Source organism: Paramormyrops kingsleyae, chromosome 8, assembly GCF_048594095.1.
Source record: "Paramormyrops kingsleyae isolate MSU_618 chromosome 8, PKINGS_0.4, whole genome shotgun sequence".
Taxonomy (NCBI): domain Eukaryota; kingdom Metazoa; phylum Chordata; class Actinopteri; order Osteoglossiformes; family Mormyridae; genus Paramormyrops; species Paramormyrops kingsleyae.
In genome coordinates, this window is record NC_132804.1 from 29,617,014 (window position 1) to 29,633,760 (window position 16,747).

At 48.0% G+C, this 16,747-nt stretch overlaps 1 protein-coding gene across 1 annotated transcript in view; it reads right to left on the bottom strand.

The window, feature by feature from the left end:
• Nucleotides 1-6,551: 6,551 nt before the first annotated feature.
• Nucleotides 6,552-16,747, bottom strand: part of mdfi (MyoD family inhibitor) — a 30,668-nt gene continuing 20,472 nt past the window's right edge. The window contains exons 4-5 of the mRNA XM_023832357.2: nucleotides 8,546-8,797; nucleotides 6,552-8,158 (exon numbers count right to left, since the gene is read on the bottom strand). Coding sequence (XP_023688125.1) covers nucleotides 7,905-8,158; nucleotides 8,546-8,797 — 506 coding nt within the window. The 3' untranslated portion in view covers nucleotides 6,552-7,904. The remainder of the gene's footprint in view (nucleotides 8,159-8,545; nucleotides 8,798-16,747) is intronic.

Consider the following 16,747-nt stretch of genomic DNA (forward strand, 5'->3'; position numbering starts at 1 on the left):
TGTGCATGCCTTTGTCAGCGGGGCCGGGTGTTGCATGAGGCAGCCCATCCTGCGACGGGCTCGATGCAGGCCAGAGGGCAGCCCTGCCCCTTTCATGTGGGCAGGCGAGATGCTTTGTTACAGTGGGGGTCTGGCATGGGGCCCGTCGGCGGGGGGTGAGTCACAGGCCCGCCTTGAAAACAGACGTCGGCCGGATTTGGGGGCAGTGGGTCCATGTTTGTGCATGTGTGCTTCTCTGAGACGCTTAGTCTGTGTCCAACAGGCGGGGGGTGACTTACCCCCTGCTCTTCCTGTCAGGATCGCTTTGTTGATCCGACGCCTCCCGATTTGCAAGCTTCTCAGTCAGATAAATCGTTAAGGCACACTTCATTAATCCTTCCCTCCTTTTGCTTATTAGGTCATGTGACCCAGAAGCCTGTCCCCGGAAGCACGGGGCACAAGGCAGGATGCCAGTCAGCCACGGGGTACTTCGTTAACGGTCTGATCTGGAGTTTATCTAATCAGGCAACGGCCTGGGACGGGTTTTAGAAACACTGTCTGTTGTGTCCCTGATGCTGCGTTATTTGATCTGCTTCCCTGTCCTCACACCTGATTGGCTACTGAGCGAGTTCCAGCTGCTTCACACGCCAGCAGGTTTATTGTTACAGTGCAGTCAGGCTGCTTTTCAGACACAGTGGGGAAGTTGACTCAACACGGCACCAGGCCCCCCAGCTCTGGAGATCTGCGGGCCTTTCGTAGAGCCTCCTTCAAACATTGTCCTGTAAGCCCCCCCCCTCCCCAGAATGCACCTCCCTTTGACACCCAGTGTGCACCCAGCTGCTGGTGATGAGATTTTGCAAACCTGTTATCTTCTCAACGGGCTGGGAGTTTGAGACATATAGGTGTCGACCATCACAACGCAGGTCCTAATCACTGGAGGCTCTTTGTTAAATGTCATGCCCTCTAGGGGTTTCCATATTGAAGAACCTCAGCATAGTGTTGGATCGTATCCCAGAAAGCACTGGGCCCTGCACAAACCATGGGTCATTTAGAGACACCAGTTCAGCTAATCTGCACACCTTCAGATGAATGTTACAATTATATAGCGCTTCTGAAGAGACCCAAAGCACTTCACAGAACCAGTGGGTGGAGATTTTTATACATGGGGCCATGGTGGGAATCAAGCCCACAAACCTAGAAGGGTGAAGCCTTAGTGTTACTCCCTGAGCCACTTTGTAATAAAACCACAAATATAAGCCATAATTCAAAAAAGAAACTAAACACATTGCTACTATGGTGGCTCAGTGGATCAGGATGCTGTGTCTGTAATCATGAAGGTTCCTGGTTCCAATCCCTTGGTCAGCAGAGTGATACTACCATTAGGCCCCTAAGCCTGGCCCCTAACCTCAGTCCTTCCATCCAGGAACTGACTGACCCTGGTTTCCCAATCGTATGTCACTTCGAATAGAAGCGTCTGTGAAATAAATGCACTCTGTCGAATATATAATAGTTGAGACCTCATTGTTAAGCACTTTTGCACAAAAAGTTAGCTGACTAGTAAGAATACCAGCCCATTTCAGCCCAGACCTCCTCTCAAGCTGAGGCCTACTAAAGCTGGAGCACTTTATTATATGTATAATGTCATCATTTAAATAGCAGTAAATCACTAAGGCACTGAGATGGTAGGTAAGTCACCCTGTAGGTCCAAGAAAAGTTCTAAATCCAAGGCTATAATTATGCTGAAATGCCTCCGCTATGTGATAAAACAAAGGCAGATCTTCTATATTGTATGCTGAGACCACCCAGAAGAGCCCCGTCAGTGCTTTTTATGAATGGACCGAGCGGTGTAAGTCCCTCAGTCGTCAGGCGCTCTGAAAGTGAGCCCTTCCTGGGCTTCCGGAATCCGGAGTAAAGCACTTAACCTGAATCGCGCCACTAAATGTACCCATATGTATAAAAAAGCAAAGCAACTGTTAGGAGCCCTCGGTAAAAGCATCAGCCAAACAAACAGAGTAGGATCTATTAATGTATGTTTGGGATTGGACCACTCGCATCTCAGAGTCGATTCACACTTTCATAAATTAATGGAACTATTCTTGGATTTAATGCATTTAATACAGAATGTAAGAAATTGTAGTGTTGCATTAAGGTGTTAACGGTAATTGCAAATTAAGAAACGCACTGCGTGTTTATTTGTTTAGCAAAATTGCCACAGGCAAGTTTGTGGAGGGGAGGGGGGGCACCCTTAACACTGGGATGAGCTGCTTTTTTCCACAGTGTGGAATTTCTTTTTCTTTTCTTTTTTTACCCAGTATTATAATTAAGTGAAATATTTTTCAAAACAGAGAGCATGTTTGTGTTCGTGCCATGGGTGTTTATTAGCATACGAGCCTTCGGGAGAGAGAGAGAGAGAGAGAGAGAGAGGGAAGAAGGGAGAGAGGGAGAGAGAAAGAAGGGGAAGAGGGAGAGAGAGGGGAAGAGAGAGGGGGAGAAGGAGGGAGAGCTTCCTTCGAGATTCATGGAGGACCTTGGGTGTTGTCTTTGTCTGTAAGCATAAGAAACATGTCAGACATATAAATAGCTCCTGAAATGTGCTACATGCAATATGCTGAAAGAGCCACGGTGTAATTAGGCACTGACTGCAGGGGTTGGTCTGTATTTCTCTGAGTTCTGTCAGACAAAGTCAGTGAATTCTGAGATAAAAGATAACTGGTAACACCTTACTTGACTGGGCACAAATACTTTGTAATAACTAAGTTAAAACTGAAGTACAGATTATGAACAAATCATGAATAAATAAAGTTGCTACTTGAGAAAAGATGAAGAAACATGAGATCAGTATTTAACTTGTGTAATGCATTTTTTGTTCTTTCAGTAGTTCCTTAGTAGTTTCCTCAGTAGTACACAAAGGTTTATAGAATTAACAGACATACTAACAAATATACTAACTGCAAGGTGAAAGATGCATCATGATTCATTAATGATGAACAAACATGAGATCAGTATTAACTTGTGCTATTCATGACTTGTTCCTTAGTAGTTCCTTAGTAGTTCTTTCAGTAGTTCCTTAGTAGTTCTTTCAGTAGTTCCTTAGTAGTTCTTTCAGTAGTTCCTTAGTAGTTCTTTCAGTAGTTCCTTAGTAGTTCTTTCAGTAGTTCCTTAGTAGTTCCTTAGTAGTTCTTTCAGTAGTTCACAAAGGTTTACAGAATGAATAGATATAGTGAGAGTAACTGCTTAAGATCAACTGCATCACGATTCATTAATGATGAATTAACATGAGATTGCTATGTAACTAAAACTTAGTTTGTAGTTAATTAATAAATAAGTAATAACATAGTTCATCATTATTTGTGCCCTGTCGCCCTGTCAATTGTTACCAGAAAAATGATTAAGAATGAATATGCACAGGTGAATTGCACCCAGTCAAAAGAACAAAATCTGCAGGCCAGACCCAAGATTGTTTGTGTTTGGGGGGGGCAGTGGCATTAAAACTCCTCGGCAAAGTTACATACCTCATTTTGACCCTCCCTGGGTGCTTGAACACGCGCTGGCTGATGTGACTCCTTAGACTAACCCTAACGCATCATCATTGACCAGAGTCACTCCATGCTGCCTGAATTGGTGTGCTGTGCATTTAATGATGTTTTATTCCCACATTATGGCCCTATTCTAATAACTCGCATGGTATGCGGTGCACTTACTGCACTTTCTGATCGCATGCGTCCGTCACTGCTTTTTCCGCTTGTTGTTTTAATGCACCTATCACATGCACTGACTAGGAAGCGGCTTTGGAGAGAAATGTCTGCCTAGTAAAATAAATGCAAATGTAAGAGGAATATTTCATGAAAAGCCTCTCTCCATTAAGAGTGGGTTCAGACTAAGTTTAAGTTTATATGGGACCAATTCCCTGCTTTTATCACTGGCAGTTTTGCGAAACAGACTACATTATTTAAAGAAAGGGAGATGTCTGGTCAGTGTGCCATTCCAGTGACCTTTGCATTAATAAAACAAAACGTTTTATCCTCCGTTTATCACCTTTCATTTCTGAAGAAAAGGGAAAACCTGAAATTTTGCAAGCCGAAGGCGAGTCTCATTTAATGTCAGGTGTATTCATTTATGATTTCCATCACAGCTGGTGACCCCGTCACCTCCATTAGAATGCAGCCTTTGTAATTTCATAGTTAATATTCAGTAGCCACTAGTCGCTGGCTCCAGGATAGAAGCGTATGCGGGGGTTTGAGAAGGGGGCTGGAGATGATGCGTTGGTGGAGGGTGAGAGGGACCATGAGGGCTCTTCAAAAATAGTGGCAGGCCGCATCTGCTGCGATGCCCGTGTTCCTTTATTCCCAATCGTTAACATCGATCCGCATCAACAGAGGGGGTCGGCACATGTTTTCACTGGGGGGGGATGCGCAGAAAGGAGATGCATGAAATGCAATCTAGTCGTGGGCCCCACGTGGGGCAGGGGTTCATGCCTAGTTCTGCTTGTCAGGAATCAGGATCCACACCGCAGGTTGGTCACTGGGGGAGTGATTGTGACGAAGGCTCACCAAGCGGCGCCCCCCACTGGCCTCTCGTGAGTGCACATGCTCCGTGGCTGTAGCCGCACCATTGGCCCCGGCTAGCATTCCATCTCAACAACTTTGGCAGACCTTTAAAGAGCGATAAAATTGCACCATCCGGGCACGGAATCAGCTAGTGGTTGTTTTCCATGCTGCGTGCAGATGGGTTGGGGAGGGGGGGTGGTGTGCGGGGGTGTGTGATTCACTGTAATTGTACGGTCATTAACGAGATGCATGTTTTAACGCCGGGTGTAGACGATCGGGCTTTGTTCGTCTCGCCTGCAGCACCTGGGATTCGCGCCGCGCCGCTGCCGGCCCTTTAAGAGCGGAGCCCGGGCGCGGTGCGTGGGGAGCCAGATAACATAAAAAGCCCATTGTTTCAAAGTGCATTGTTTTGAACCTTTTCCCCCCTTCAGATTCGGTACCATTGCCAAAGTGGGTCGATGCCATTTCACTCTGAGCTGTGTAGCTGAGACCAAGCAATGTCAACAGCCCAGAAGAGACTTACAGTAAGTTACTCACTGGGTGATGAAATTAAACTTCAAGCAAAAACTAGGAATGTGTCTTTTGCTTTGTTATAAATATAAATATAAATGATTTTAAGACGATACTGTCATTCTTTCGCTGGAGTTTAAGCTGCCTTCTGGTATGACATTGTTAAACCCTAAATTTAGCTGTGTGCACCAGTAAAGATTAAAATAATAGTAATAAGGTTACTTGACATGATGTAAAAACAATCCTCTGGACAAAATCTGTGAGACGCAGGAACTTCCTAAGCACTGACAGCCATGGTTGGTTGTTAAGAATGTTACCAGTAGCATAAGGCACCAGTTATTAAAAGAACCAGCTAATCGCTAGATCTTAAGTGTGGTAACATAAACATTAATGACAGATAAGTATTATTCTGATTGGAGCACTTTACATATGAGATCAGCCACCGAGGACATCTTGTTCGGCGGCCGTGAGAGTGTGCTCCCTGAAAAGCAGGCGAAAACATAACTGCATAAATTTTTGGTTGTCAGCCATTTGAAAAGACATTGGGCGCAAACGCATCCGTGGGGGTGCATATAAAACCGGCACAGCGCTGCCGTGGGGGGTGAAAATAAGCCGCACATGTTCTGTGTTGCTTTTTCTTCCAGAATGTTCAATGCCGCTTGTCGTTTCCAAGTTGATCGCGGCCGTGTGATGATTTGAGTGATTTGCTGGAGAGGTGCCTGTCGGCGCATCGTGTGACACGCTCTAAGTTTGTCTTGTATCCCTCTAATTCTTGCAAGTAGAACTTGTGGTAGAAACTTGGGCAGATCGTAATGAACAGATGCTTTATTTGCCATTTGCACAAATACAGGTACATTGGAATATGTCTGAGTTTTTTGCATATCCCATCATGCTCTCATTTATTAAGACACACACACACACACACACACACACACATAGAGAGGTGAGGATGTAGCTTGGCGTCTGAGCATAGGGTGAGCATTTATCTGGCAGCCCGGAGCAGATTTTGGTGGTTAAGGGCCATCCTCAAGAATCAAACCGTGATATGACTGATCTATCAATCACGTGATCTGAACAGGCGACCTTCCGATCGCAGACACAGTCTCTTCTCGATGTTACATGTGCTAAATCAGTTGGTAGATGAGGGAGAAATATGCAGAGATGAGAAAGGTGGACGGGGGCGGAGTAGAGGATGAGGACCAAGTGGGACGGGCCATGACCAGAGAGAGGAAGATTAGATGTTAGATGGTAAAAGTTTAAATGCTGTGTTTAGAGAGACTGCGCTAAAAATCTCTGAATTCCAGCACAAAGTGCAAAATGGTGAAAGACTAACGCAAAACAGGGCCTTGTTTAGTGTAAGGGGTGTTATCGTCAGGGCTTATGCTGGCCAGACAGTGAGGGGAAAGACTCAGAAAAACGGCCTTGATGGAATTCAAAGGTCGACTTTATGACCTGATGTGTAAAGACAAGATACAATAATACTCTGAAAGTCACGTACGACGATCTCAGCTTGAGTGGTTTTTAAATTGCAGTTTTATTTCAGAAAACACAAAATTGCTTCATAGTATTCAAGATGTAGTATGCTTACAGGTGACCATAAATGTTAACAAGGGATGGCAATAGAACGCATTTCAGTTTCGAGGCCCGGACGCCCGTTTAAACAGAATGAAATGACAAGGAAAGGGAAGCTAGCAGAATCGCACAGAAGTCAGAATTTGGTCACGTTGACTTGACATGAAGAAAAATGGAATTTATAGAGCAAGGCAGAGGCCTCGTCTTCTCCACTTTGGTAACATCATTACAGTACATTGATCAATGAGTACAGCAGATCAAATTGCAAATCCGTGCGTGAATGTTCCTGGTAGATGTTCACTTGCGACACTGTCGCGTTCGCAGAAAGAGCCGAAAATATGGCTCAATTTCGTGGTTACTGATGTTTTTGCTCTTTGGTGTGAAAACTCAATTTTTGGTTTTTAGGACAGAGAAATGATAACATTTTGGCCCTCCTTGTGAGGGTGCTTTTTCACATCACCCTCTGAACCCCCCCGATCCCCACCCTCCCGAAAAAACCACTTCAGCCGAGTGGCCGAGTCGCTCCACTTTACAGCCATTCCCTAGTTAGTCTGCTTCTAGCGGCAGATGTGCGTCCATGGCCTCTAACTGGGCTCCGGAAACCCAGACGTGGCCTGGAGTTAAACCAAACTGTCCCACTCACGTTTGTCTGACTCCACAGACCTTTCCAGCATAACAGTAATTGCGAAAAAAATTATATACAAAACAAAACAAATCAGGAAAATGTCATATTGTATGGAGAGCCTTTGGAATAGGAAATCTCTCTTCACATGTTGATGTAAGTCTGATGCACCACAAAACTTTATATTACATTATTATTTATATTAAATATGCACTTATTTTTTACACTGAATTTGGCATTTCCGACTTCCTCTGCTGAACAGCGCCTAAAGCAGACAGAGCGTGTGTATGTGATATTAAGCTGGTTTAGAGAGAGGACTCGTTTCCTACACTTCAGGACTAGTTAAATTGATGAGCATTCTATAGTTTGTCTCCACCCACCCCAGATCTGGACCTTAAATCCACAAAAATAGTGAAACCCTGTTATACCTAGAATTACACTTCATTTAAGGAGCAGAAGACTAACCTGTATTGTACTACGAGTACAATCTTGCTTTGGGATGCACAAACACACCCAAGAGATGCACAGTGCAGCAAACAGGCCACCTACTGCATAGTGAAAGGTCAGGCACCGAGACTGATGTGTCTGGTGGTTACCCCTCCCTAATAAGGTGGACCAATCCCAAAAAGGAAGCGTGGCTCCAGCTGTCCCTCTGATTGGCCGACCCAGGAGCATCAAGAAGAGAAGCAGAGGCCACAGCACTCCATGCATATCTCGAGGCAGTCGGCCGACTCGCAGCAGGCGTCGATGATGCCGCAGTCCATGTCGCAGGGCAGGTCGCAGTCGCCGCACTCGTCAGAGCCGCAGCAGCAGCAGAAGCAGGACTCCTCCGAGGAGCATGAGCCGCAGGTGGCACAGTCCAGCATGATGTTGCAGAGTGTCAGGAACTCACAGAAGAGGCAGGCGAGGATGCAGTGGACGCAGCAGTCTGGGGGGGAGGACCGGGAAGGGGTGGGGTCAGGAGGGGACAGGGCAGGGGGACCACACCTGTGTCAGTGCACACAGAGACCCTCAAAAACATGCATGAAAGGCAACATCACTGCAGAACTTCAACCCCCCCCCCCCCCTTCTCAGCCCCAATTACTCTCATATATCTGCAGCTCAATGCGTAGAGATGGACACTCTGCTTGGATCGGTGCTGGTCAAAGGCCAGGCTTCACCACTGGCACCCCAAAGAAATGTCCCCACGACATCAAAAATAACAGGTTTTTATTTGGTCCCCACAATATAATATATACATGAGCACACATACGCACGGACACGCAAACACACGCACACGCAGACACAGGCGCAAGCTGAGAGGCCATATGCCCACCGTCCTGTGCCTTGGTCGGGATCTGCGAGCTGGTCGACTTAGAGCTGCCCCGGCTTCGCTTGCTGCCCTGGCTGGTGAGAGAGGGGTTGGACTGCAGCTTCCTGGGGGGGGCCTTATGGGAGGCGCTGCCCGGGGAGGACCCCAGCGCTGGGCGGTCTCGGGTAGGCCTCGTCCCGTTCTGCCTGGTACTGTCAGAGTCCAGAGAGCACCTTTCTGTGGAGTGGCAGGGCACCGATCTGGCCTTCGGCTGACCTGTGGATTTGATTCACACGCACACATATGTAACACGACAAGTGAAAAAGGGCCAGTGTATCCAGCAGATTCATATTCACACGCACACGTATGAAATATTATGAGTGAAAAAGAACTGGTTTATTTAGCTGATTCAGATTCGCATGCACACATATGAAGGCTCATCCTTTGCAGATTCAGATTGTCTTCTTGTAATAAAATCCAGTGTCCAATCCAGCGTTTTCCAGCAATGTATTTAGTTGGGTTGCCCCTACTAATTCACAGCTAAAGACAGACACACAGAGGGTAGATCTGCTCTCCAGCTGACTGTCCTGTCTAACAAGGTCAGGTCACATCCCAAAGAAACTTCTGATCAGGACAAACAGTCCGACTGAGGAGTCTGAGGTTCTTCCCAGTCTGGTCAGGAAATCGTGGGGGCGGCTATATTCCTCCCAGACTAACGACTGCAGTTTCTGGGTTCACGCTGACACAGGAACAAAGAGAGCAGCTGTTAACCCACATTTCGGGGGGAGACCGTTTACGAGTCGTACAGGACGGGCCGGGTGTTTAGTGTGCAACTGGGCTGTGACAGAACAACAGGGTGCTGCTCCTACAGGTGTAATTAGGGTCGTGATCCAGCAGGTCTCCTCTTCTTCCCCATCTCCACCCAAACCCATTATGTGGAGGCCAGCAGCAGGCCAACAGCTGCACAAAACTCATACAAAAGCAGACAAATGCCACCTCGCGTGATTGTTAGTGAGAAATAGAGGTACGTAGAGGCAAAAAAACAAATAAACAAGCACGTAAACTTCAGGATGTTAGGTCCCAGGAAACAGGCACATAAGCATGCATGTAAGAAGGGAATTCAGGATGTAAAGTCCCTGAAAAACACAACAAACAAAAACAGCAGTGGCGTTTAGGGGGACTTTCATTAAATACGTGCTTTGGTTTGTTTACACTGACAGCCCAGCTGAAGTGAAGTCTATAATTATGGAAGGATGGCGGCAGCGTGTGATTAAAGCTGCCCCTTCGGGTGCTCGTCTGAGGTCCCACTGATGCTGCGGACTCGATGAATATGCTCGACACGGTAAAACTCAAAATATCACCCAAACTATACAGTAGTGCTGTTTGGCTCAATGGGTTACAACCCCATATCTGTGATCAGAAGGTTGCTGGTTCAAATCCCAGGGGCAGCAGAGTAGTTCCATTGTTAAACATCAACACCCCCCCCCCCAGGGACTCTCTGACCCTGTTTTCTCAAATGTACCTTGCCCTGGATAAAAGCAGCTACTAAATAAATGTAATCCCAAAAAGTTGGGTGTCTAAGCTATTGCTGCCAGACACAGCTGTCAGAAAATGGACCATTTAGCTGCTAAGAGAAATTGTTGGTTAGGTTTCCATCAAACAAATGTGGGAAATCTTTCCTACACTGTTTCAGCTCCCCTCAACCTGCATCTATTCAGCAGCCTCTTCCTCGAGCTCGCGTGCCAGCTATGAAACGATTAAACATCAGCGTGCCCAAACACATGCGATTAATTACTTCAGCTGGTTGGAACATGTTGACGCACTGAGTCAATCGTGATGTAAAACCGCCTGGATTCTGACTCGCGTGTGTGAGCCACTTTAAACAAATTGAAGCCAGCTATTGATGGATAATTTCATCATCCTTTCATTTTGACAGGACGGGAAAGGTTAAACCCGTGGTTCTGCTCAACCTGTCCTTTCCAGCTACACGTTGTTGGTCTCCTACCCTGTTGGAGTGTGACAATCCATATTTTCACAAGTGTCTCTTTCATTGATAAAAAAAAAACAAGCACAAAAAACACAAAATGGAAAGGGGGCCTAAAATTATGCTACGCGTCCTTTTGTAATGCGCTACTTTGCTAACGTGGATTTTATTGACTACTTAGCAATGGCACTGAATTTCACAGATTGCTTAAAGATATACATCAGTGTTTCCCCTACCATTATATTAGGAGGTGCCCCCCCCCCCCCAACAGGACCTCCTGCCCCCCCTTGAAGGTCAAGTTAATTTTATTAAATTTTATTCTCTATATAGCACCAGATCACAGCAGAAGTAATTTAAGGTTACCTTTCCTATAGAACAGGTCTATACATTGTCCTTTTATTTAACAAACTAAATAGCCTTATGTTATTTATCTTACCCCTCCTGGAGCCGACACCATATCGTGGAGGAGGGGTTTGCGTGTTCCAGTGATCCCAGGAGCTAAGTTGCCCGGGGCTTCATGCCCCTGGTAGGGTCACCCAAGGCAAACAGGTCCTGGGTGAGGAGCCAGACGAAGTGCGGCTCAAAAGACCCCTTATGAAGAAAAACAATATGGAAACACGTTTTCCCTTGCCCGGACGCGGGTCACCGGGGCCGCCCCCTGGAGCCAGGCCTGGGGGTGGGGCTCGATGGCGAGCGCCTGGTGGCCAGGCCTACACCCATATGGCCTGGTCGGGCACAGCCCGAACAAGGCACGTGGGTCCCCCCTCCAATGGGCACACCACCCATAGGAGGGGCCATAGGGTGCTTTGTGAGCTGGGCAGTGACCAAAGGCGGGGACCTTGGCGGTCCGATCCTTGCCTGCAGAAACTAGCTTTTGGGACATGGAATGTCACCTCTCTGATGGGGAAGGAGCCTGAGCTGGTGCGCGAGGTTGTGAAGTTCCGGCTAGACATAGTCGGGCTCACCTCGACGCACAGCTTGGGCTCTGGAACCAGTCTCTTCCACTCTGGAGTTGCTCACGGGGAGAGGCACCGAGCGGGGGTGGGCGTACTTATTGCCCCCTGGCTGGGCGCCTGTACATTGGGGTTAACCGCAGTGGACGAGAGGGTAGCCTCCCTTCACCTTCGGGTGGGGGGACGGGTCCTGACTGCTGTTTGCGCTTATGCGCCAAGTGGCAGTTCAGAATACCCACCCTTTTTGGAGTCCCTGGAAGGGGTGTTGGAGAGTACTCATTCTGGGGACTCTCTTGTTCTGCTGGGGGACTTCAATGCTCACGTGGGCAATGACAGTGAGACCTGGAGTGGCGTAATTGGGAGGAACGGCCCCCCCGATCTGAACCCGAGTGGTGTTCTGTTGTTGGACTTCTGTGCTCGTCACGGATTGTCCATAATGAACACCATGTTCAGGCATAAGGGTGTTCATATGTGCACTTGGCACCAGGACACCCTAGGCTGCAGTTCAATGATCGACTTTGTAGAGAGGGGCGGAGCTGTCAACTGATCACTACCTGGTGGTGGGTTGGCTCCGCTGATGAGGGAGGAAGCCGGCCAGGCCTGGCAGGCCCAAGCATATAGTGAGGGTCTGCTGGGAACGTCTGGCGGAATCCCCTGTCAGGAGGAGTTTCAACTCCTACCTCCGACAGAACTTCTCCCATGTCCCGGGGGAGGCGGGGGACATTGAGTCCGAATGGGCCATGTTCCGCGCCTCCATTGTGGAGACGGCTGACCGGAGCTCTGGCCGTAAGGTGGTCGGTGCCTATCGTGGCGGCAATCCGCGAACCCGCTGGTGGACACCAGTGGTGAGGGATGCCGTCAAGCTGAAGGAGTCCTATTGGGCCTTTTTAGCCTGTGGGACTCCAGAGACAGCTGACAGGTACCGGCAGGCCAAGCGGGATGCAGCTTCGGCGGTCGCTGAGGCAAAAACTCGGGTTTTCGAAGGAGTTTGGTGAGGCCATGGAAAACGACTTCCGGACGGCTTCGAGGTGATTCTGGTCCACCATCCGGCGGCTGGGGTACTGCTGACCTCAACCCGGGACGTCTTGGGTTGGTGGAAGGAATACTTCGAAGACCTCCTCAATCCCACCAACACGCCTTCCAATGTGGAAGCAGAGTATGGGGACTTGGGTGTGGACTCCCCTATCTTGGGGGCGGAGGTCACTGAGGTGGTTAAAAAGCTCCTCAGCGGCCGAGCCCCAGGGGTGGATGAGATCCGCCTGGAGTTCCTTAAGGCTCTGGATGCTGTGGGGCTGTCCTGGTTGACACGCATCTGCAGCATCGTGTGGACGTCGGGGGCAGTGCCTCTGGACTAGCAGACCGGGGTGGTATAGCTCCAACTATAGGGGGATCACACTCCTCAGCCTCCCTGGTAAGGTCTATTCGGGGGTTCTGGAAAGGAGGGTCCACCGAATCTCGGATTCAGGAGGAGCAGTGTTGTTTTCGCCCTGGCCGTGGAACAGTGGACCAGCTCTATACTCTCCGCAGGGTTCTGGAGGGTTCATGGGAGTTTGCCCAACCAGTCTACATGTGTTTTGTGGACTTGGAGAAGGCATTCGACCGTGTCCCTCGGGGATTCCTGTGGGGGGTGCTCCGGGAGTATGGGGTGCCGGGCTTCCTTTTAAGGGCTGTTCGGTCCCTGTATGACCGGTGCCAGAGTCTGGTCCGCATGGGCGGCAATAAGTCGGACTTGTTTCCAGGGTTGGACTCCGTCAGGGCTGCCCTTTGTCACCGATTCTGTTCATAGTTTTTATGGACAGAATTTCTAGGCGCAGCCAGGGCGTTGAGGGTGTCCGGTTTGGTGACCTCAGGATTAGGTCTCTGCTTTTTGCAGATGATGTGGTCCTGTTGGCTTCATCGGACCGTGACCTTCAGCTCTCGCTGGGACAGTTCGCAGCCGAGTGTGAAGCGGCTGGGATGAGAATCAGCACCTCCAAATCCGAGACCATGGTCCTCAGCCGGAAAAGGGTAGAATGCTCTCTCCGGGTCAGGGATGGGGTCCTTCCCCAAGTGGAGGAGTTTAAGTATCTCGGGGTCTTGTTCACGAGTGGGGGGACGATGGAGCGGGAAATTGACAGGCGGATTGGTGCGACGTCCACAGTGATGCGGGCGCTGCATCGGTCTGTCATGGTAAAGAAGGAGCTGAGCCAAAAGGCGAAGCTCTCGATTTACCAGTCGATCTACGTTCCTACCCTCACCTATGGTCACGAGCTGTGGGTAGTGACCGAAAGAACGAAATCGCGAGTGCAAGCGGCCGAAATGAGTTTCCTCCGCAGGGTGGCCTGGCTCGCCCTTAGGGATAGGGTAAGGAGCTCGGTCATTTGGGAGGGACTCAGAGTAGAGCCGCTGCTCCTCCGCATTGAGAGGAGCCAAATGAGGTGGCTCGGACATCTGATTAGGATGCCTCCTGGACGCCTCCCTAGTGAGGTGTTCCGGGCATGTCCCACTGGGAGGAGGCCCCGGGGAAGACCCAGGACACACTGGAGGGACTATGTCTCTCGGCTGGCCTGGGAACGCCTCAGGATTCCCCCAGAGGAGCTGGATGAAGTGGCCAGGGAGAGGGAAGTCTGGGTTTCCCTGCTGAGACTGCTGCCCCCGTGACCTGACCTCAGATAAGCGGGAGATAATGGATGGTTGGATGGATTATTTATCTTATTTACACAACAGCTTGTCATTTTTGTCTCTACACGGTCGCGTGTCTTCCCTGCTCCCTGAACCACTGTTTCGCTCAGTGTGTGACTCATAGACTGAACCTGCGGGTTGCAGGTTTGAGACTGGCTTGAAAGCACCCTCTCCTGTTTTGTTTTGCTTAGTTGTGTTTTTTTTTGTTTATAGTATGAGTCTTTTGTTCTCAGTTCCTTCTCAGTTCTCCTTTGTGTTTAGTGCCTTTGTGATTTTGTAATTACAGACACTCCTCTACTTACGAATGAGATTCGTTCCAAACGGTTGTTCGTAACTTGAAATGTTCGTAAGTCGTTATTCAACATCATTTCAAGGGTATACGCAAGTACCAAGAACTAGGATGCTGGGAGTACGCACGCTGCACGGTGGGAGTAGCGGGCAGAAGTCATGCTAGGCAGAATTGTCGCGCAAAAAAACAAACTGATGCTGCGAACAGGAAACGGGAGCCCAATGAACACAATTTGGACTTACAGTCCTCTTCGTTGATATGTCTGAAAGTTTGTAAGTTGAAAGTTCGTAAGTAGAGGAGCGTCTGTATTCTACTTTTGCTTTAGTTTCCTAGTGTCAGATTATGTCCTACAATGTCTTAAGATTCTTATTTCAGTGATTGTCTTTGTTATTAGTTCCACCTGTTGCCAGTTTTCCTGTCCCAGTACTTAGTTGTTCTACCTATTTTCTGCTTTGATTGGTTAATTGATTGAGTCACACCTGGCCCTTGTTTGCCCTGCTTCACTGTGTTTATTTAAGTGTCTGTGCCTGTTTTGTTCATGCTATTGCGTGTTGGACGTTCTGTCCTCTTGCCTATACTTGGTCCTTTTGGTTTTTGTTAGCATGTTATTTTCTTCAATTAACTCCCTTGTTGTCCTGTGAGCCGTAAGAGGATCGTCACCTTATTTTCCTGCCTGTGCCATGCTGTGCCATGGCATGGCAAAACACTTTGCTTTTATTTTACTATATAAAATGAAAAATTGGAAAGAATATGAACATAGATATGGAAACGGAAGAACAGAGTTATTTTAATGACTAAAACTGCCAAATAGTCATAATTAACCAACTTTTAGGTGCACATTTGAAAACCAGCAACTTAATTTTTTTCATGAAGCTAATCTCTGATTTTATAATCTAATAATCAGCCTTACACTTGAAGTCTACTTTCAGACTAGCCTTGTATAACAGTCTATGCATAACAGCAAGTCTTGAAGTTATAAATTAAAATTAATCGCCATCATCCTTAAAAAAGGAAACTTAGCTTTAAGCAAATTTTTTCTATGCATCTGACTGTGAGCTCTATGTGAGTGTATAAAAATGATTTAGATATATTGGGGAGCTCAGTGCCTATTGGCCGGCACGGTTCCAAACCGAATTGTCATTGGTCTATTAGAGACAAATCCTCTCTGCAGAACCCAGCCAATGAGCAGGTCCCTTTATCTCTTGCATCACCTGTCCTCTGAGTGCTCATCCTGCTCCAGCTCCTGTAGGATTTCACATGATTAGCTGGACCAGCAGGTTTGCAAATACAGGGTAATTTTGACTGGATATTGCAGTATGGAGGTGTAAAGAAGCACTTTCTTAGCTGACAACACTGCCAGCGATGTGTAAATATGAAAGAAGAGAGGGTCTATTTCAAAAGGGGCCTGATGCAGAAACTCCTGCTTCCTGCCATTAAGTAAAGCAAAGATTTCTCTTATTACTCTGTTAGCTTAGTGGGAAGCATCTCCTCACATCTCCTACGCCCTGAAGTTAAAGCAACACCTGTTCGTGACCTTCTCAGCCTGCAGACAGGCCCATGTTACTTGACCGCTGCTTTCGCAGGGAAGACGCCCAAACCACCCCCCCCCCCCCCAGCCCCACACTGGGGGGGGGGGGGGGGGCACCCCTCGTGCCAAGTGAAACAGACCCCAATGCAGAAACCTGAGCAGGACGTGGCGTCTTTGCGACATCGCCTCTGCGCCATCGCAAATATTTTCATGTGTGCTTTTGGGCCTAATAGCAAAAATCATTTCCAGAAAAATATTGCTTAATTCCACCGAAGGTTCACTGGCCTCTGTGTCCGGGGAGAGAGAAAGCAAAAGCCTTCTTCATACGCAGACTAAATACACCTGAAGTATGACTGGCCATAAAACAGATAGCATTTAGGGATTATTATTTTTGGACCGTGCCTGGAATCACAAAACAGCCAGCTGCTTATAAATATTTTTTGTGCGGTAATTTCAAACGGCGCCCCAGATGTTTCGAATTATCTGCGGAGTTTCTGGAGGTTTCTTACGATGTATCGCCTCTTTACGGTCGCATCGCCCGTCAACAGTGCCTGTCTCTCAGGCCGCTCTTTTGCTCGCTCCTCCTGCGTTTTTTAAAAGCGAGAACAGCACTCTGCAGCGGGTCAAAAGAAGAATGAAGATTGTTAGAGGAATGACGAGCGAGAGCTAAAACGAGCTGAAAAATGGCCACCACCTCTGGCTCCTACCCATAATTCTTCACTGCAGGGTGCGCGTATGTATCCCGGAAGGTTTGCCTGATTTAGTCTGCCGATTCTTTTTCCACAAAAAGCATTATATATCACATTTATGG